Source organism: Martes martes (genome assembly GCF_963455335.1).
Source record: "Martes martes genome assembly, chromosome: 2".
Lineage (NCBI taxonomy): Eukaryota > Metazoa > Chordata > Mammalia > Carnivora > Mustelidae > Martes > Martes martes.
The window spans coordinates 119,594,149-119,615,775 of NC_137889.1; the positions used below are offsets into that span (position 1 = coordinate 119,594,149).

The 21,627-nt window shown below is 40.3% G+C and overlaps 1 protein-coding gene across 1 annotated transcript; it reads right to left on the reverse strand.

Moving 5' to 3' along the window:
* Window positions 1–18,743: 18,743 nt before the first annotated feature.
* SMIM43 (small integral membrane protein 43) lies at window positions 18,744–21,342 on the reverse strand. The gene is made up of 3 exons (XM_080797016.1): window positions 20,855–21,342; window positions 19,876–20,026; window positions 18,744–18,811 (listed from the first exon to the last, which is right to left on the reverse strand). Exon 1 carries the CDS (start codon window positions 21,169–21,171, stop codon window positions 20,980–20,982), a length of 192 nt encoding a protein of 63 aa, XP_080653142.1. The 5' UTR covers window positions 21,172–21,342; the 3' UTR covers window positions 18,744–18,811; window positions 19,876–20,026; window positions 20,855–20,979.
* Between the last annotated feature and the right edge of the window lie 285 nt (window positions 21,343–21,627).

Below are 21,627 nucleotides of genomic sequence, written 5' to 3' on the forward strand. Positions count from 1 at the left end.
ATGTTAATGATTCCTAAGTATGGAACTCAAAACACCTCCCATGGTTTCCAGGCTCACAGATCTAGTCGCCAACCGAATGTCTAACAGGCATCTCAACCTTAATGTGTCTACAACTGAGTTCCTAATATTGTTCCCATCCCTCAATCTGCTCCTTCCACTGTCTTCTCCATCTCAGTTCATGGCAACCCCAACTTCCTGGTTGCTCAGACCAGAAACCTTGAAGCCACCCTTCATATTTCTTCCTCTCACATGCTGTATCAGCAAATCTGGTTGCCTCTGCTTCAAAAATGTAGCAAGAATTTGACTGACCCAGACACTATACAATTGTAAGAGACCCCCCCTGACACTGAACATATTACGACTGGTGCCTCGGAAGCTCCAATCTGTAAGACCACTCCCAGTGTCACCATCCTGATCCAACCACCACCATCTCTGACCTCTTTCAAGGTTACAGCCTTGTAACTGGTATCTTTGCTTCCACCTTTTCCCTTTTGGTCTATCCTCAATACAATAAAACAGAGATTCTGGTAAACCCTAAGTCATATCATATTGTTTCTTACCTCAGAACTTTCCAGTATTTTCTCAGTCCATTCAGAGTAAAGCAAACACTTTACATCAGCTTCTAAGACCCTACATTATATGGTCACCTATCACCACTCTGACATCATCCACCGACACCCTGTTTCTCTTTCTCCACTCTTGGCACTCCAACCACTTCGTTATTCTTTGAGCATGCCAACAACACTTCTATCACAGGCCTGGTCCTTTCTGTTCCTCAGATAAATAAACTTATATAATAAGTTTAAATAAACTTACCTTAGATTCTTCTCTTCCTTTAGATCTTTACTCAAATGTCACTGCTAGGTGAGGCCTGCCTTGGCTCCCCTATCTATAATTTTGACCATCCCATCCTATATTTCCTTTTGCTGCTCTACTTTTTTTTTTTTTATTAACACATATCACTATCTAATGTTTGGGAGGATAGGACATTATCCTTCAGAATCCTGCAATAAACATTTTCAGATGACTTTTATATGGCGTTATGCCCCCAATAAGTAAAATACATGGGTCCGGGAATCAAGAGATGGAAGCAGAAATGGCCCATTTACTACAACTCTCACTAATCTACTTGGAGAATTTGTGCTTACTGTCCAGTCACCTCCGGGTTCTGTGGGTTTAGAGGCCATGGTTTACAAAAGGCACACACTTTCCCCATGGGGCACAGTGAGAGTCCCATAAACTACAGCTGACACTTGAGGTCCCTCTTGACAAGAGACTAGCAAACAACAAATGCAGCACCAGCCTGGCTGCGACATCCAGCCCTAATCATCAAGAGGAGGTAACGGTCCCTGTTACACAATGGGCACAAGAAGGAATATGTTGACATTTGGTGATTCACATGAGCACCTTTGTATATCGCCTTGCTCAATTTTGATAGTAAATGGACAAATACTCAAGCCACCACCCGAGAAAGGCATGGTTACCAGAGGCAAAATCATGATGCTGGGTGGCAGAGACCAGCAGAGAAGCTGAGAACGAGAGTAACCTGGATTGGATCATACAGGAATAAGAGTGAATTTCATTTGCGGTTCAGAGACCAATGACAGCAACAGGGGCTGTCATTCACATCCCACCAGTTTTCTTCTTACAGGTTTTCCCCAGGAAAGAAGCCCAGCAAAATTCTGGAAGATTTGCTCTCAGAACTTTCATAATGAAATTAATCTGAACAACACAAGGGGAGGACTTCAGTGGAGTCTGTGGTGTGTCACCCAGATCCCCTTCGAGACAAAGGACTCATTCTCCCAGCATTTGGGAGTGCATTCAGCAGAGAGTCCTCAGCTGTCAGCCCTCTGTGGTAATTGCCTCAGCTAAAGAGTTGCTTCGGGGCACCTGCCTTCAGCTCAGGTCATGATCCCAGGGTCCTGGTATCAAGCCTAGCCTGTGTCAGGCTCCCTGCTCCGAGGGAGCCTGCTTCTCCCTTTCCCACTCCCCATGCTTATGTTCCCTCTCTGCTGTCTCTCTGTCAAAAAAAATAAATAAAATCTTTTAAGAAAGAAAGAGAGAAAGAAAGGAAAAAAGAGTTGCCTTGCTCGAGGTCATGCACCCTTAGGAAGTCTACATGCAATGATTGGTTAATGTACAATATAACTACACCCACCCACCCCCCATCCTGACTTGGAACAACTCTGAAGGACCAGCCCAGCTTTAGAACTCCCTGTGAGGCAGTCTTTGTTCAGACTGCCATTATAGCCCAACTTTTCTTTGCACCCTATCCTGCTCCTTTCCCTTTCATTCGTTTCCCTTCCATAGGTATTGACTCCAAGGGCTCTCTGTAGTAAACTTCTTATGCACTAATTTCCATCTCAGATTCTTCTTTCCAAGAAACCCAACCTACAGCTCCTTGAAACCCAGGAATCCTGACTGCTTCAGCATACCTCATAACTATACTGAGAAAACCAGTTGACTGGGAAATGTACTACATGTCTGTACACAAAGCCTAGATATGGGGCTTCTCTAAAAACTTTCAGTGGAAGAGAAGGAATATGGCAAAATTCAACTTCACAAGTCCTTGTTTATTCGAAAGTAAAATTTAAGAAAGAATTTTGCTGAAAATAATCAATGGCTATTGATCACAAGCTAAATTTGCTCTTGTGTTAACTAATATATAATACAGATACACTATATCTAGGACCAACTACCATTGTTCATGGATAGGTAAAACTGCCTGATAAAGATTTCACTGGCATATCATACAGCCATTGTTAGGTTACAACAAATGACCCTAGGATTTCAGTGGCTAACAAAAGAGATTTGTTTCTCCCACATAAGGATATGCTGTCTCTGTTTTCACATGATATTCTCACCCCAGGATCCAGATGGAAGGAGATGCCCCTAACTGGGGCACGTTGTTCTCATCGCAGAGGGAAAGAGCAGTGGGAAACGGTGGGATGGCTCTTAAAACATTGTCATGAATGCGGTGCATGTCACATTGGCCAAAGTCAGTTATGAGGCCAAGGCTGGCAGATTCAAGTCCTTCCCCACAGAGGGATTCTATAGGAATAAATCCACTGAGGGGGAGGAAGACAACGTTTTGAACAAAGGATACAATCCACCAACTGGTAACACGAAGGTCACAGAATCTGCATCCTTAATAAACATTTAACCTCCCTAAATTAAGCTTATACTGAAATCACATGAAGAGAAGTTCCTGTGTCAATTATGTTGACAAAACATTCCACAGCACCCTTCTTGCAGGCATGTACTAATTCTGACATCTCAAAGATGTTAGATAATAAGAATATATATGGGGGGGGGAGTAAAAGAGAATTTGAAATAAAATAGTAAAGTAGCAATGCCCTTCTAAATTCACCCAAATATGTTTCTAGTCATCGGAGTCATTCCTACTTCGAGTTTGGCAAAAATTCAGGATGTCTGAAGATAAAGAATGGGCTTTTAAGCAAGATCCTATGGACTAACATTCTCCCTGGCTTCTTCTGTTTACCATTCATCATCATCATCACCATCACCATCATCATCATCATTTTAATATTATTATAAATAGTAATAGTATAATTTTTATTAGTTGTGCTTTTTTCCTTCTCTCATTTGTGATGATCTTGTTTAGGAACAATTTCTAATTTGTTCTAAAAGACATGGGACTGCTATATATACATTATTTAGTTATTTTTAAAACAAACAAAAAAATCTTATGAAGTGAACAGTATTGAAATGAGAAAGTGAAAGAAAGTTGAATCATCAGAAACGTTTAATTTAGGAAGGAGTCTGGAACTTACAAAAGAGTGAGTAATCCTGGGAATTGAAGAAAGGGCATTGCTGAAGGCCAAAAATTGAGCTCTGTTTTTGTAAGACCATATTTGTTGGAAAAATAGCCAAAATGTTAGTAAAAACAAAAATATGCAGGGCACCTGGGTGGGTCAGTGCGTTAAGCCTCTGCCTTCAGCTCAGGTCATGATCCCAGGGTCCTGGAATCAAGCCCCGCCTCAGGTTTTCTGCTCAGCGGGGAGCCTGATTGCCCCACCCCCACCCCTCCTGCCTCTCTGCCTACTTGTGATCTCTCGCTCTCTGTCAAATAAATAAATAAAATCTTAAAAAAAAATATGCAAGGCCAAGATGCAGAATGAAAGAGACCCTCAGGAGCAAAGAGAAGTGAAACACCAAGAAGATAACCACTGGAAAATCCCAAGGCAGACGAACACTGGAGTGTTCCCTGCTGGTATGTCTACTCCTTTCCTGCCCTTCCAGAAACTGACTGTGGGATAAGCCAGGCTCCCAAAACTGACTGTGGGATAAGCGTACCGCATTTCCCAGCCATGGCCATGTTACTTAGTGTTGTTTTGTAACTAAAAACACTGATATGTGTTAAAATCAACACAACTTGTGAAGTGAAACCTCAGACTTCAAAGGCATTGTTTTTCCCACAGGCCCCTGTAGGTGAGTCCACAGTTCTTGGGAAATGTGTTTACTCTCTCTCCTCTGCCACTGGGAGCAAATGTGAGAAGTATCAGGCTAGGAAATCCTAAACTGTGCACTTATGGAAACCATTAGAACTAAAAACAAACAAACAAACAAACAAAACCTGTGAATCTAAGAATGTTTGTGTTTAAGGGTGGGTGGGTGTAGAAAATGTAGAAAATCATGTAGAAAATCTTCAAAACTGCAATGCTCCTGATATAACTCACCTTCTAGTATTTTCAAATATTTAAAATGTGCTTTTACAAAAGAAGTTTAGCTTTGATTTAGACAGGCATTTCATCTATGAAAATCACATGCAAAACTGTTCCAGGTGGATCTCCTTACAATTGCACTGAATCTGTTTTCTGGAGAGTTCTTTATAATCCCAATACTCCCACCTGGTGGCCAGAAGAGCTCATGGGCGCTCATAAAGAGTTTAGATGAGGTAGGCAATGTGTTCCCCCAAATGGGGCTGCCAAGTCCTCTGGTCACAGCAGAGGACCCCAGGACACAAAGCTAAGGGTTATTTAGGGGCACCATCTGCTGTGGGTGCAAAGTGTGAAGAAGAAAGGCGGTATGGGGAAAACAACACTGCATAATAATAACACCCTCCTCCGGGGTTTTTTCAGGACTGAGTAACCACATGTGAGCACAGTGCCCAGTCCGGGGTAAACACTTAACATTACAGACCCCCTTATTACCATTCCCCCAAGATGAAGACACCAGTGGTGGGTACCAGTGGAAATCATCAAAAGCCAACCAAAAGCCCCCTTTTGAAGGGAACCGTGACTTTTGAGGGCAGCTCTGAGGGGTGAGATGAAATACTGAAGGCAGACTCCATCTCCTAGCACAAAGTTTCCCAGATAAAAATAAAGAGGCTAGGAATTTAATGAATGTGGAGAGAAGCTCACATCTGAGGTCTGAGCTCACATCTTGTTATACATCATAAATTCCTTCAGGAGGAAGGACTCCATTAAGACTATACATATGGAAAAGGTATCTATTATAATTCAGAGACTCACTACATGAAATAAAATCTCTAGGTATAATGAATATGAAAAACACTGCAGTCCCCACTGTCCTTGTTCTTCATCACAGAGCCTGTGCTGGAGAGGGCAGAGGTGTGGAGACCCTGGGAGTGTCTCCAGCTGTCTGGTGGGCGGAAACCTCATAAATATAATGAGTGTATAACCCTTCAGAGCCTCCTGATCATCAGAACGTTCACACCAGAAATGTTTAGAGCCTAACCTTGAATCTTTCTCCTTCCCGACTACTCAGATACTCATTAGCTATGTGCCCGTATATTTTTGGCTCTTGATTATATCCAAGTTAGGTCAGAGTCTGCCGACATTGATCAAATTCTCTTAGTACTACTAACTTCTAATGGTTCATTAGAAGGCGGAACTCTCCAAAATGTCTCTCTGTGCATTTTGAAGTTCTGGGCTGAAAGCTGAAAAACCCCAAGGCACAAAGTGTGTTTTTATCTTGACTTCCAGGAAAAGGCTGTGACTTTGCAAGGTAAAGAAGGATGTGAGAGGTGACCAGCCAGCTTCCTTTATGGTAGGGATGAATTTAGATTTCTGGGCCAGTGGGCTCCCGCAGAGGCTACAGTGTGTTTGCATGGGCTGGGAGGAACACACTTGGCAGGAAGGTACCAATCTGACATATGCAGGGCAGGAGAAATGCCCAGATGAAACTGTACACCTCCAGAGAATACCAAGTATGACAAGAGAAGAACGATAGCATGGGAGTGGACCAGTAAGTCTTGGCCAAAAACCAAAATATTGAAATAGGGACGGTACCACAAACTCACCTATCTATCTATAAATTAACAAAACATAGATTATCAGTCAAGGTAACCTGAAATTTTAGCACAGGAAAATGAATGCTGTATTAGACAAAAGAAGCTATTGCGAGATGAGACAATTTTCTAAAATTCAACAATTCATTGTTGAATAGAAAGACTAGCTAACATTTACTGACCATTTAATATATGTCACATATGGTCATATATGCTTAAGCAATTTTGCAATTATTATTGTCTCTATCCTCAGGACGGTAAACTGAAGCACAGAGAGGTGATGGACCCCGAATGTAAATGCAAGAGTCTGGCTCCATTGTCTAAGTTTTTAAGCAATGCCTCTTTAACTGATCAGAGCTGGCCAATAGAGGCTGAGAGGAATTCCTAACTGATCCTTGCGAGACCATCTCAGTTGAAAATAAAATACGAAAGGAAAATGAATTTCTTACAAGATACGCAAGCCGGCCCAGTATCAGATATAATAATGCATTCAAGTCTGAGGAAAAACTGGCACAGAGACAAAGAGAGTAGCAATTGGTGACTTCAGCTCTCAGGAAAGCTGTCATCCAAATGCCCTCCCTTCCCTTGCTCAGTTCTGAGAAGCCAAGCCTGGCAGAGGTGGTTTCACATCAGGGCTGCAAGGCCTGTAGAGGCATCACAAGCACCAGGATGGAACTCTGACTCTGGAGGCAGGGAAAGGGTCTTGTTTTCAAAAAGCAGGCAGAGTGGGTAAGGGTAAGGAGAGGATTCTGGAAATTATGCAGGGAGGCTTCATGTCAATCCACATCAAACTTCTATATTTAAAAATATAGTTTGTAGGGGCACCTGGGTGGCTCAGTGGGTTGAGCATCTGACTCTTGATTTCATCTCAGGGCATGATCTCAAGGTCTTGGGATCGAGTCCCCTGTCAGGCTCTGGGCTCAGTCGTGGAGTCTGCTTTAGATTCTCTCCCTCTCCCTTTGTCCCCCACTCTCTCTTAAAAAAAAAAAAAAAGTGGGGGGAGAAGAGAGAGAGGAAAAAGTAGTTTGTAAAATGTTTAGAAATTAAGCCATCTGAAAACCACTGAATCATGTTTCATATTTTGCAATGTGTGCAGATAATACTTTGGATGAAGATCAATGGTTTCCAGTTCCTTCAACTCCAGCCTCTCCTGGCAAGAATCTACTGTGCTGGCTGGGTTAGAAAGTGTACCCGCCATCTCAGCATGCCGACTCATGTTGGCAGCGGGGAATCTGGAATCAGATCTTCTGTCACCAACCAGACATCCAGTGAGCCTGAGGTAAAACTCGGATTCACAACCTATTGCTACTCCTCACTGTGTTAGCCTAGACCATATGATGAGGTTTCTGATTCAGTTTCTTTGCCTTGCTAATTCTGGTGAGCCCTGGGGGCTTACCCTTTGCTCTAATCCACGGGGCCCAGTTTCCTTTAGTTCCAGCTGCTGACCTGTTGTAAATGGACGGATTGCCAGATGCAAACATTACCTACTGCATGTCTGTGTTTCTCTATAAGAGATAGGAAAAGGTGAATTCCTGCTCGTGTGCAGTTTAAATGTTAATAGATACGCCAAATTGCCCTCCGATGCATCTCTTCAGATTCCAACTTCCACCAGGGTATATGAGAAGACTAGTTTTACCCACACCCATGAGAAATAGCACCACCTTTTAAATGGATATTATCAAATTGGACGGCTTCCGGAAGAGAGCAAACAGAATGGCAGAGCTTTATTCATAATTACCAAAACTTTGAAGCAACCTTTAATAAGTGAATGGACAAAAAAATATATAGTATACCCATATGAGGAAAACTATTCAGAACAAATGAAAATAAATAAGACTGTATAATGATCAAAGAAAATAAATTTGAAGCAATATTCCCTCTACGTTTATATATGTTTCAAATTTCAAATAACCAGAAATTCTACATCCAGGACTTTATCCTCTAGATTTATGGACATATTGATTAAAGATTTACATCCAAGGGGCGCCTGGGTGGCTCAGTGGGTTAAAGCCTCTGCCTTCGGCTCGGGTCATGATCCTAGGGTCCTGGGATCAAGCCCCACACTGGACTCTCTGCTCTGCAGAGAGCCTGCTTCCTCCTCTCTCTGCCTGCCTCCCTGCCTACTTGTGAGCTCTCTCTCTCTCTCTCTCTGTCAATAAATAAAATCTTTAGAAGAAAAAAAAAAGATTTGCATCCAAAAATTATGTAGTGTTGAAGTAATAGCAAATACATAGAAACAACTAAATATGTATTAACAAAGAGTTATATAAGTAAATTATGCTTCCTTTATCCATGGAATACTATACAGCAGTTAAAAATAGGCAGCCCTATATACACAATGTAAGTAAACTTCATGAGAGAGGGAATTATCTTTTTTGTTCACTGATATAGCCCAAATGAGTATGATTGTGCCTGGCACATAGTGGGTGCTCAGTAAGTATTTACTGAATAAATGAATAGGGAGTATTTGTTACATTTTTTAATGCCAAGTATGAAACAATGTGCAAATACTATGGCTTAATTTGTGTGAATAAAAAGAGATATATGCATGAAGAGAAATTTCATAAGTCTAGAAGTATACATAAGAATCTAGTAACCATAAAGAAAAAATGAAGACTGATAGTTAGGGAGGGAAGTGTGATTTAACTTCTTTGTCTTCCTATTTATAAATAAAATGACATTCTCTGAGGGAATAAAAGTAAATACCAATGAAACGTCAATAAGGAACTAAAGAATGCCTTAATAGGAAGAAAAGCAAGATACGGATAGACAACTCACAAAAGTAGAAAGAAAAATTATCAATGTTCAACTAATAACAAAATGAATGCTAATAAAAGCAACAAATCATCACTTTTTTACCTAAAGATTTTTTTATCTATTTATTTTGAAAGATTATTTATTTATTTATTTGACAGACAGAGATCACAAGTAGGCAGAGAAGCAGGCAGAGAGAGAGGAGGAAGCAGGCTCCCCGCTGAGCAGAGAGCTTGATGTGGAGTTCTATCCCAGGACCCCGAGATTATAACCTGAGCTGAAGGCAGATGCTTAGCCGATGGAGCCACACAGGGCCCCCCACCTTACATTTAACACAAGCTATCCAACCGTCAAGAATCAAACAGATGTGAAGATTGACAAAGAAATTCAAAGCAGTGTAGCTTTTATATATATATATATATATATATATATATATATATATAAAACTGTTAAATATATATACTTGTTTACCAATAGAAGATTAGGTAAGTATATTTTAGTATGTATATTCAATGAAATATTATACGGACATTTAAAATTATTTATCTATATATTTCTGGATTTGGAAAGCTACTCAAAACATTGTTGAGAAAAAGAAAACAGGTCAGAAAAGAAAACAACAAACATTCCCATGAAAAAATGAAGAGTAACAGAAATGAAGAGAAAAACATATCAAAATTTATAGCAAATATAATACTTAAAGGTTAAACGTTAGAAATATAATCATTTAAATTAGGAATAAGATAAAAAGTAAGAATTCCCATTATCACCAGTAGAACTTAATATTGTACTAGCTGTTCTGGTCATTGTTCTAGAAAAGAAATGAAATAAACTGCATAAATGCAAGTTGCAAAGAAACAAAACTCATTATTTGTACAATATGACTGATCACCTAGAAAATCCAAGAAAATCACTGAAAAAATATTATTACAATGAATAAAAGAGTTTAATAAGGATCCAGATATAAGATCAATGTGTAAAAATCAATTCCTTTCTTTTATGAGTAATAGCTACTAAATATCCCCTATATATCATCAGCCAAAATTGTAAAATGCTTAAACATAAACTTAAGCAGGAACATCCAAGATTGCCCATATGAAATAAATAACCTAAGCCATCACTAAAAGATCTGAAAAAGATGTCAAAGGATGCCTGGCTGGCTCAATCGATTAGTCATCTGCCTTCAGCTCAGGTCAAGATCCCAGGGTTCTGGGATCAAGCACCATGTAGGACTCCCTGCTCAGTGAGGAGCCTGCTTCTCCCTCTGCCTACTCTGCCTGCTGCTCCCCCTGATTGTGTCCTCCCTTTCTGACAAATAAATAAAATAAAAAGATGTCAATTTTCCCCAAATTTAATGTAGAAATTCAATGCAACCCCAACCAAAATTCAAAGGAATTTTATTTAATGGAAATTGACAAATTCATTCTTAACTTCTTATGTGACACACATGCACCAGAACAATAGCAAAGGAATTTTTGATTAATGAATTTAAAATGAGGAGACAATTGCTCTACTACAGTGTACAGTTATGGAGAGTTAACAGTATGTATATATAATTTTAAACTTCAGTATGATGAGATAAAAAACAAAGTTAAAGTGGTGTGGTTACTCTGGAAAACAATATGGAGGTTCCTCAAAAAGTTTAAAATTGAACTATCCTATGACCCAGCAACTGCACTACTGGGTATTTACCCAAGGATACAAAAATATTGATTCAAAGAGGTACATGCACCCCACTCTTTGTAGCAGTATTATCAACAGCAGCCCACTTATGGAAAGAGCCCAAATGTCCATTGACTGATGAATGGATAAAGAAGTTGTGGTACACACACACACTCATACACACACACTGGAATATTACTCAGCCATCAAAAATAATGAAATCTTGCCATTTGTAATGACACAGATGCAGCTACAGTATATTATGCTAAGTAGAATAAATCAGTCAGAGAAAGACAAATACTATATGATTTCACTCACAAGTGGAATTTATTAGACAAAACAGATGAATATATGGGAAGGGAAAAGAAAAAGAAAGGAAAGAGAGAGAGAGAGGGAGGGAGGGAGGAAGAAAGGAGGGAAGGAGAAAAGAAAGAAAGAAAGAAAGAAAGAGAAAGAAAGAAGAAAGAGGGAGAGAAAGAAAGAGAAGGAGAGAGAAAAGAAAAAGAAAGAACAAATGAATGAGAAAAAGAGAGAGGGAGAGAGGGAGGGAAGGAGGAAGGAAGAAAGGGAGGAAAGAAGAAAGAAAGTGGGCAGCAAATCATAGGAGACTCTTAACTATAGGAAACAAACAGAGGGTTGATGGAGGGAGGTGGGTAGGGAATGAGCTAAATGGGTGATGGATATTAAGGTGATGAGCAGTGGGTGTTATACGGAAATGATAAATCACTAAATTCTACTCCTGAAACCAATATTACACCATATGTTAACTAACTAGAATTTAAATAAAAATTTGGAAAGTAAACAAACAAACAAAAAAACAAAGTTAAAACATACACAACTCACTAGGAAAAAACAGTTTCAACTTTCAAATGACACATGACTAATAACTGTATGTATATATTTACTGATTTTATGCATATGGCCACCCAATAGAGATATTCATTATATATCTGTACCATAGTTTTATGTATCTGTATTATACATAAATTACTTATGAAAGGGTAAGCAGCCTATTGAAAATGGGTAAAGGATTTGAATAGGCACATAGAGAAGAAGAAATTAAAGTGGCTAATAAGTCATTTAGGTGTCTACCTTCATGAGCTACCTTCAGCTCAGTTCATGATCTCCAGGTCCTACAATCAAGCCCTGAGTTGGCTTTCTGCACAGCAAGAAGTCTGCTTCTCTCTGTCCCTGTGTCTCTACCTCTCACTCATGCTCACTCTCTCTCATGCAAATAAATAAATAAAATCTATAAACAAACAAACAAACAAATAGTGGCCAATAAACATAAAACAAGAGCAACAGGGGCACCTGGGTCATTCAGTCAGTTAAGGCTCCGAGTCTTGATTTCAGCTCAGGTCATCATCTTAGGGTCATGAGATCAAGCCCCACATTGGGCTCATGCTGGGCATGGAGCTTGCTTAAGATTCTCTCTCTCCCTCTCTCTACCCATCCCCACCCTTAAAAAAAAAAAAAAAAAAAGACAAGAGGAACGAACTCCCTCATAATTTTTCAAATCAAACCTGCAAGGTTTTTTTTTTTGTATTTTTTTGTTCTTATAATGGCAAATTTTTAAAGACTCATAATGTTAAATACTGTGGATAAGTGGAGACATATATCCTGGCCCAGTCGTTTGGGATGGAGACTGTCTGTGTCTACAGACTCTTGAGATTTCTAAGCCAGATGAACCAGAAATCATACTTCTGTGAACACAATCTTGGAAAAGTTTGCAGCAAACTTAATGTTCATCAATAGTTCATCTGTTAAATTGTTGCAGATTCTGTACAATAATTTAAAACAATAAGGATGATATTTTTTTCATTAAAACTTTTAAAACATATGTTCCAATTACTATTGCTGTAACAAACTTTCCCAAATGAGTGACTAAAACAATTAGGATCCGGACAGGGTGCAGTGAGACTGGTTGGTCTCTCCTCCATAAAGTCGAGGGCCTCAAGTGGGAGGACTAAGCACTGGAGAATTGCTCATTAGCTGGGGCTCTCACTAGGGCACCTATCCAGGGCCTCTCTGCATGGGCTTCTTCAGAGAATGATTATGACCTCAGGATAATTCCATGTTACTTGGTAAATGAGGCCTCCAAAAGTAGACATTCCTTCAAACAATGGGGAAACTGCGCTGCTTTTTTGACCTAGCTTCGTAAGTCAGTGTAATTTCGGCCCCTTTTTGTTATCACCGGCCTGCCCAAAGTCAAGGAGAGGGGATACAGACACTCCTACTTGATGTCAAATCATATTGTAAGAGCATGTGAAATGGGAGACACTGTTCTGGTCATCTTCTGGAAAATACAACCTGCCACAAGATATTAGAGAAGAGGGCAAACTGTAGAATATCTATAGTCTGACATCATCCGTATTTAAAAACACAAAGCCTTCTGTGTATCTGCATGCAAATGTGAATAAATGTGACTAGATAAACTATGCATGGCAAACACATAGAAAATAATTTGAAAAGATATACCTCAAACTTCCAACCGCCATTAGGTCCCGGGAGGGAGTGAGATGACATAGTTGGAGGTGGAGGGGACCATTCATGTTTCCACTAATGGGTCGAGACTCTGCAGTGAGTTCCAAGTTGAGATATGTAAAGGACAAGAAGCAGTGTTCTGGAAAACTGCGTGCAAGTAAAAATGGGGCATGAGACGTAATTGGGTGCTAATCAAATGATCCTGGCTAAATGTCTCAATAGCACAATCAGATTCCCAAACACTCAAATATCAGAGTACTGCTGAGGCGAGGAGCAAACATCAAAACAGAGGTCCTAATACTTGTGCCAGTAAGTTCAATCTATGGTTAACTCTACATTAGTAACAAAGATGGGACTTGAGCAACACATGAACTTTGGTGCTTTGTTTTATATCACTTTAGCTTTCCAGCAAAAAAGTCCCTTTTATAAAGTACAGTTTGCTCTCAACTGTAATTAGAGAAAAAAAGATATTTCCTAGTTTTCTAGATATGTAGAAACACAAGGACACATGTTTTCACCAAGTGCTACCCTAAATCCAGATTCAGATTGTGGGTGGAACTAGAATTGAGAATAAAAGAAGCATGGTATTGGGGTAGGGTTGCCACTTACTGAATTTGACCATTTTCAACTGAAATTACTGAAGCCTCTTTTTGTGTGTAGATGCAGACTTTAGTAGTTTATTAGAAAAGTTCAGATTCAATAACATTTTGTAGTGAACACAATAACATTTTGTTGTGAATACCAAGACTTACTACAAAACTATAGAAATTAAGATGGTGATGTAATGGATGAGAATGACCATATGGAACTGAATAGGGAGCCCAGAAATAGTCCCACACTTTTTGGTCATTTTATTTTTGAAGAGGATGCCAAAGCAATAGAGAGGGAAAAGTCTTTTCAACAAATGGGTAGAAAGCTGTTTATATATACAAGGGGAAAAGAACTTTAATCCTTACCTCATACCTCACACAAAAATTAATTTAAGATGCATAGCAGACATAGTAAAAGTTAAAACTATAAAGCTTCTAATATAGAAAAAAAAGTACAGGAGAACATTTTTGTGACCTAAAAGATAGGGAAGAGTCTCTTAGAGAGGACACAGAAACCAATAAACATAAAAGAAAAAAGTGGATAAATCTAAATTCAAAATTTAAAATACTTCTTTTAAAGACATCACTAAGCAAATGAATAGATTAGCCACAAACTAGAAGAAAATTGCTGTAAAGCTTATATGTCATAAATCAATAGTGTCTAGAATATATCAAGAATCCCTATAACTCAATAACAAAAGACAAATAACCCAAGACAGGGCACTAAAGAAACAAGACCTAAGTGATGTTCAGGACAGAAAAACAACCAGACACTTGAGGAAAAAATTACCCCAATACAATTACCACCCTCATATTTTATCTAAACTCTGAGTATGATGAAAATACTATTAAATACTTTTAAAACATAACATTATTTGACATACAGACATGCCCATTAAAAAATATGATATAAAAACAAATATTTCTGGGTGCCTAGGTGGCTTGGTCAGTTAAGCATCTGCCTTTGGCTCCGTTCATGATCCCTGGGTCCTGGGTTCGAGTCCTGTATTGGGCTCCATGCTCAGAAGGGAGTGTGCTTCTCCCTTTCCCTTCCTTCTGCCCCTCCCCCTCCCTCCTGCTCTCTCTTTCAACTAACTAAATAAAATCTTTTAAAATAAATAAGTAAGTAATTAAGAAAATAAATAAATATTTCCTGCTATCTATTAATCTCATCCTAATTAACTCTTTAAAAATTATGGGTAAGAATAAGTACACACACCAAAAAACTGAGTTACGTATAATTTTTTTTATTTCACAGTCTTTTAAAAAATATAAACCACTAAGTATTTTGAAAAACACACATGGAATAATCACTTAGCAGCCACAATATTACAAAAATAAACCAGAACGAATTGCACAACAGAACAAAATGATTCTTGCTGACTCACTGTAACTAGGAACGCATAATGTTCACTAGGAGTCATAAGTGGACCAGCACCACCGCCATTTTTCCACCATCAATTATCACAAAAATCAATCACAGGACCTATTCCCAGGAGTTCATTCCATCTTTCCAGAAATCCGTACCATGTATAGATGTCAAGTTAACATCTTGAATTTAGTTCCAAGATACCATTTTTCCTTTTCTCTGGGGCACAAGTTCAATGGCAAGGTGGAATAGTAAAGACGATGGAACACCAAGCACATGACTGGATCAAAACCCCTTCCAGGTAGTTGGAAAACGCAAGAAAAAGAAAGTTGCATACTGTGCTGGACAATACAAGAGCCACTAGCCACATATGGCTATTTACATTTTAATTATTTAAAATTAAATAACATTAAAATTTACTTCCTCAGTCACACTAGCCACATTTCAAGTGTTCACTAGTCACATGTGGCTAGTGGCTATCATATTGGACAGTGCAAATATAGAACATTTTTGTCATCACAGAAAGTTCTTTTGGACAGCCCTGGATGTGGGAAGTGTTTCTTCTTCCTTTGCTTAGGCAGGATGTAGGCTGATTACGGAAGCAGCTTTGAGAAGCAAGTCTTCTCCCAGGATATTCCTAGATGAGTGGTGGAATCACAGAAGGGAGTAAAGTAGCCTTTCTTTACATAGATTACCTTTTCCTATGTATGAAAGGCATGATCCTTTTCTGGGGATAAAACACAAACTAGACTCCACCAAAAATCTGTAAGGAAAATTAGAGATACATGAAGCAGATGGGAAGTGCCAAGGTAGAGCCGCCTTCATCCCATTCCAAACTTCCATAGATTATGTCCTCCAAGGAAGCGTACAGGTTCCCAGGTCCTCCTCTAGAAAATCCTGATGTAGGGCAGGCATATCTGCTGACCACAAAAGCCAGTTCTGGCAGGTGTTTCAAGGAAAAAACCCAGGATGTCTTCACTTTGCTCACTCTCTGGGCAGAGCACTGTTGCTTGGAGTACTGTTAGCTGTGAAGGAGTTACAATTTTGATCTGTTTCAGTCATTATGCTCCTTGACAACTGCATTTTGTAACCAGGGCATGGACTACTAGTTTGCTCCCCAAAGATCCACCATCATCTTTTTTTCCTTAGATCTCTTCAGACTTTTTGGTTGAAGGCAGTCATCTGTCCAGCTACGAAAACTACATTTCTCATGCAGCCTCAGAGATATGACACAGTCTGGCCAATGAGATATAAGTAAAAGTTGCTGGGCATCTGAGAAAGCTCTTTAAAAGGAAGCAGAATCAAAATGGTGTTTTCCCTTTCAGCTTCCTTCATTTTCTTGGGGGAGCTGCAGCAACCATCTTGGAACCTAAGGGAAAAGCCAAGGGAATCTCAGGAGCTACCCTGACCCTGACATCTGTGAGCTGCTGAACCAACACCAGCAATAGCTTACCCCTAACCTCCTTGCCACATGAGAACGAAACAAAACCCCTGCTTTGTTTAAGCTACTGTTCAGTCTAGCAACTTCTACTCTATTACTAACATAGCCATCCATCTTGACTCCCAATAGGAAAGCAAGATTTCTGTCTTAATGTAAAAAAAGCTTGCCTGAAAACTCATATGTAGTCAATAATGTTCAAGTAACTTCATAGAGTCATACTAATAAAACAAAAGTCTAAAAATTTTAACTTCAACCTACCTGTGTCTACACAGTGTAACAGTGGAAGAAATGATTAGGCTTATTCCATAAAATAGTTGCTATTAAAGAAAACAAGAAGATTTTTAGCTTAATTCAACAGGAAGTTTTTTCTGAGTGCCTGTAATGTTCTGACTATTGTTCTAAGCACAGGTCTACCCTGACTGCCCACATTCCTATGCAGTAAGATGCTAACTACTCAGATAATTAATCAGATCACTATTTATTCTACAATCTTATTTTGTGTGGACAAAGTAAGAAATGTAGTGTTGAGAACTGATTTCACTGATTTAAATCCCCCACCAAAAAATTAACTTCAAAGGTCTGCAACTCAATTTTTAGCTTTCCCTTGTACGTGACACAGACACCTGACAGTGATTTCCTAATGATAGCAGAGTTTTAATTGGAGTTTTAGCTTAAATAAGCACATCTACTTCAGAGTAGCTACAAAGATCAAAACCAAAGTACAGTAATCTGTACGTATTTCCTATGTACTGCCTTAGTACCATTAGCATTCTAGAAGTTCCTAGATTAGAGGTATGAGTTAGAAAAAGTAAACATTCCCCACTATCCTAAATGGTTTAACTATTTACAATGTTTAAATGTTGGGCTATTAAAAAAATTAACTCTTTTGCACTTATTTTGAAACTACAAACAGAATTGGAAATACAAAATGTCAAGCTATAAATGGGGATATTGCATGTATTTTGCTCACCTCGTTCCAAGTTTCCACCCCGGCAAATGAACCAAAAACAAATCCTGGCACCTTGTCATTCCCAGAAAAGCCAGTGCATGGCACACTCTGGGTAAATTTTATCTCTTTTTCTGTGGAACTGCACCAGATGGCATCAGTCCTGCATCTACAGCTGTGCCCTAAAATTGAAGTTCAGACTTAGGAATCTACTTTATTAGACATTTCAGATTTTGCAGGTGTGAGTGTGATGTCATTCTCATTCAACTGAAAATGGTTCTCTTTCCAAGTGGAACTGCTGATTCATTGCACTTACAGGTTTGGAAATCAGCAACATGATCAAGATTATCCTAATAAGATTTGAAGTCATTTCAAACAACTGAAATTTAGAGACAACACTGAAATGAGAACACTTGAAATAAAATACTAATATTTCCTAATAATTGAATTATGGTCTAATTCCTCATAATGTAAGAAATTCAACTCGGCTTCTAGCATCGCTGAAGAATCACTAACAACCTTTTATGGAAAACAGAACATAAGAATCTTCTATAATCAAGTTATACTTGTATGATGAGCAGTTGTTTTAAACATTCCTGACTTTTTAAATGTTTTAACGTCTAGCCCACATGCATATCATCTTCAAAAACAGACTTGGTTTAGTGATAGTCAGAATCAGAATATGGTCAATGGATAGAGCAGCCAACACGCACCAACTGGGAATCTAGACGAAGGTGGGTGTCAGAGCATTAGATCAAGAATATGCCAATAGCAAAACAAAACAAAACAAAACAAAAAACCATGAGTTCAGAAGTAGTTCTAATTTGGGGGATTGGTTTTTGTTGGCTTTCAGAAAAATGGTGATGGAATAAACGAATAGAAAAAGGCAGTTCATATACGAGGTGTCCAAGTTTCAAAAGCAGAGGCCTAACCAAGCACAGGCAAGGCAGGAGATCAACAGCAGCAAGGTCTGAGAGCAAATGTGAGGGACCTTAAATTCCAGAGTTTGGGGCCAACTTCCAAGCAGAGACTAAATAACAGGAATAAATACTCATTGTTTTGGCTTAGACAAATGGGAACTTAGTAACTACTAATCAGATTACAAGAAGGTTTTAAAATGGCACTGGGAACAAGATAGGAAAGCAACCACCCTTCACAGGAAGCAAAGTCAGTAAAACCACCCAGATCTTGGCTTCATCTGGGGATGGCAGCAAAACACTCACCCTGAGTTCTCTTGTCTCCTCTCTAGAAGAGTCAGGAGGGTTTAAACCTCTGGACATGAGGCACGCTGCTGGGAAGATTAAAGGATTACAAACTCAAGAAGTCACAGAGGTATTTAAAATAATTTGCCTTCTGGTTATTTATAAAGTATGAAGTGATTGTTTTCCACCCTTGTAAATACCTATAATTGCTAATTAACTACTTCCACACTCGTCTTCAATGTCCATACTAACCGTACAACCCCATAACTAAATGTCACTGTAGGGGTGTCAACCATTTGGAGAAATATTGTTCAAAATACAAGATAGTCACTGCAGACGATTCTAGGATTCAAACCAGAAATTCAAAACAAGTCATATCACAGCTCTGATGAAAAGAAGTATAGATAGATAGAGACATAGAATTACATATATTTATATAGAGAATTATATATATATACTTCTATATATAGAGAGAGAAAGAGATATATGCACATGCCTATACCTTCTTAAAAACAGGGCTGTTCTAGAAAAGTGAAACAGAAATGTGGGAAATATCTGAATGTCTCAGGCAAAAAATTTTTCCCATAATTATTTACCTACATGAGAGTATTTTTTTCCTTCCCTAGAATTATCAAAATAGTTGTCTTCCACTTCACTTTCATATTATCCACTTAGGCAAAACTTAGTATTGTGTTGTTTTTATCCTCTCTACACCGTCCTTGTACCTAAAATTAATAACTATTTTCAACATTCAGTCACGACATGGACAGCTTATCCCACCTTAACATGACAAACCAAAATCTTCCCTTACTGAAGACAAATTCTATCTGTATTCCATATTTCAACTCCAAGACTCCCTGTACTGTTTTCCAAAAGAGCAGAATGATGATTACAATTGTAAACACTCCTCACATCCCATTCTAATTTCTAGGCTCCTCTGCATGCATAGACACTGATTCTTGCACTTAGTTAGGAATCAGTTTGGCTCCTCAGTGCTAGTAGAAAACTCATTTGTTCTAAGAGGGAGAGAGCCCCCCTCCCTTTTCATTTCACCCATTTCCTCAAGCCTAACCTCTCATTTTTTTAGGCTCTGGGTCTTCCGAAGTTCAACTACAACCAGGGACAAAGTGAAATCAAGGGTGGTCTCACTTACCATTTGCAGCAAAGGTCCATCTTGGGTTGTCCCCATCCTCTCTGTGCAGGGCTGCCTCTTACCAACTGTAACTGCATTGGGGGGTCTTCAGCACACCAACCCTGGGCAACACCTGGTTCCAGAACTCGAGACGATGTAAAGGAAAAAGCATCTGGAAGATGAAACCGTTATTCCCCCAAACTGACAGTGCCTGGAGGGTGCTTAGGGCATATTAATAATAAGTTTAATGCTGCCCACCGATCTTCTGACAAATGGCCTAGTCATGTACCCTGAAACGACAGCCTTGCTCCTCTTTTTCCTGTTGCCCTACAACGTGTGAACAGTACCTCTTTTCATCACCCCCAAGTCATCTCCCAAATGACTCTCTAATGCTTACCCTCCAGCCATTTGAGATTCAAAACCCACCTGGTGTGGCAACTCTGCCGGCATCAATGGGGTCTGTGGCTAGAAGAGGAGTAGGGATTAAAGGGAATAAGGGCCACTGAATCCTCCTTGGCACTGTCAGATGAAGCCCACTTAGTGTCTACCAAAGCGCAAAGATATTTAAAGCAGTCTTTGGCATACTTCAAGAGCGCACTGTTTCCTCCTGCTTCCTGTCCCAAACCCCACACTCTTTCAGTGACTTGGACATTAAGGTTGACATTCGATTTTTTTAATCAAATTCTGTTTGAAAGTGGTGGGATTGAATTATCTGAATGATTTGGTTTTCCATCCATTCCGCACAAGCTAAAATGCATTGGGACTGGGAAGAAGAGCTTGCAGGTGCCCAAAGTCATTCCGGCTCCAACGGGTGAACATTTCTCTTTCTCCATCTCTCCCCACCCGGGAAAAGCTGAGTGTTCGTCCCTAAGAGCAAAGCGCCAGCCCAGGACCCCATACACCCGCCGTGCCTGGCAACCAAGCCTGCTTCGAGCCCGGAACCTCCCCGAGGGACGGAGAAACTCGCCCCTCCGCAGACCCCTTCCACACCCGAACGAACCTGCCAGGGCTACAACCGAGCCTGGCACTGGAACCTGGGCGGCCACGCGTACAGAGAATCGAGTGAGATCCAGCCGGGCGCCCGCGCCGCTCGGTGCCCTGCCGCTAGTGCCCTCGCCTTGCGGGTCACACGGCTTGCTCCCGGGAGAAGCCCCAAGGCTCCCGGTGCACGGAGAGACGCCCGGGCTGGAGCGCCCCGGCCGTGCTGGCCACAGAGTTCTTCAGCTGCTTGATGACCACGAAGAGCAGGAGGAAAAGTAAGAAGAGCAGGAAGAAGAAGAGCGCCAGGTAGAGCAGAAAGTTGAGCTCCCACTCCATCCTGGAGGCGCCGGCGCTCGGTGGCAGTGCGCGCTCGGCGCGGATAGCAGCTGCCGGGCAAGGCTTGCAGCCCGCTCGCCCACCTTCGGGTCTCCTCCGCCCGCGTACGGGCGCCCCACGTTGGGCGCCTACTCCGCGGTCCGTGCTCGGCCTCCCCCAGCTCAGAGGAAACGCGCCAAGGAGCTGGTTAATCCAGCTCCGCCTCTCCCAACAAGCACAAGACCCTCCCGCTTCGCCGAGATCCTCTCCTGCGCTCTTGGGGACGTGAGAGGATTTTTCTAGGAGCGAATTTTGCGGGCGGGGACACCAAGAGAAGGGGTCATGGCTCAGTCTCCCAAGGGGTGTTGGGGCTGGTGTTTCGCAAACGTTATTAAGATCTCCACCCCAACATCCGGTGGGTATCTAGCCCCCTCCCTTCCTAATTAATTTATTTTCCCCGGTCCTGGTTTTCCCAAA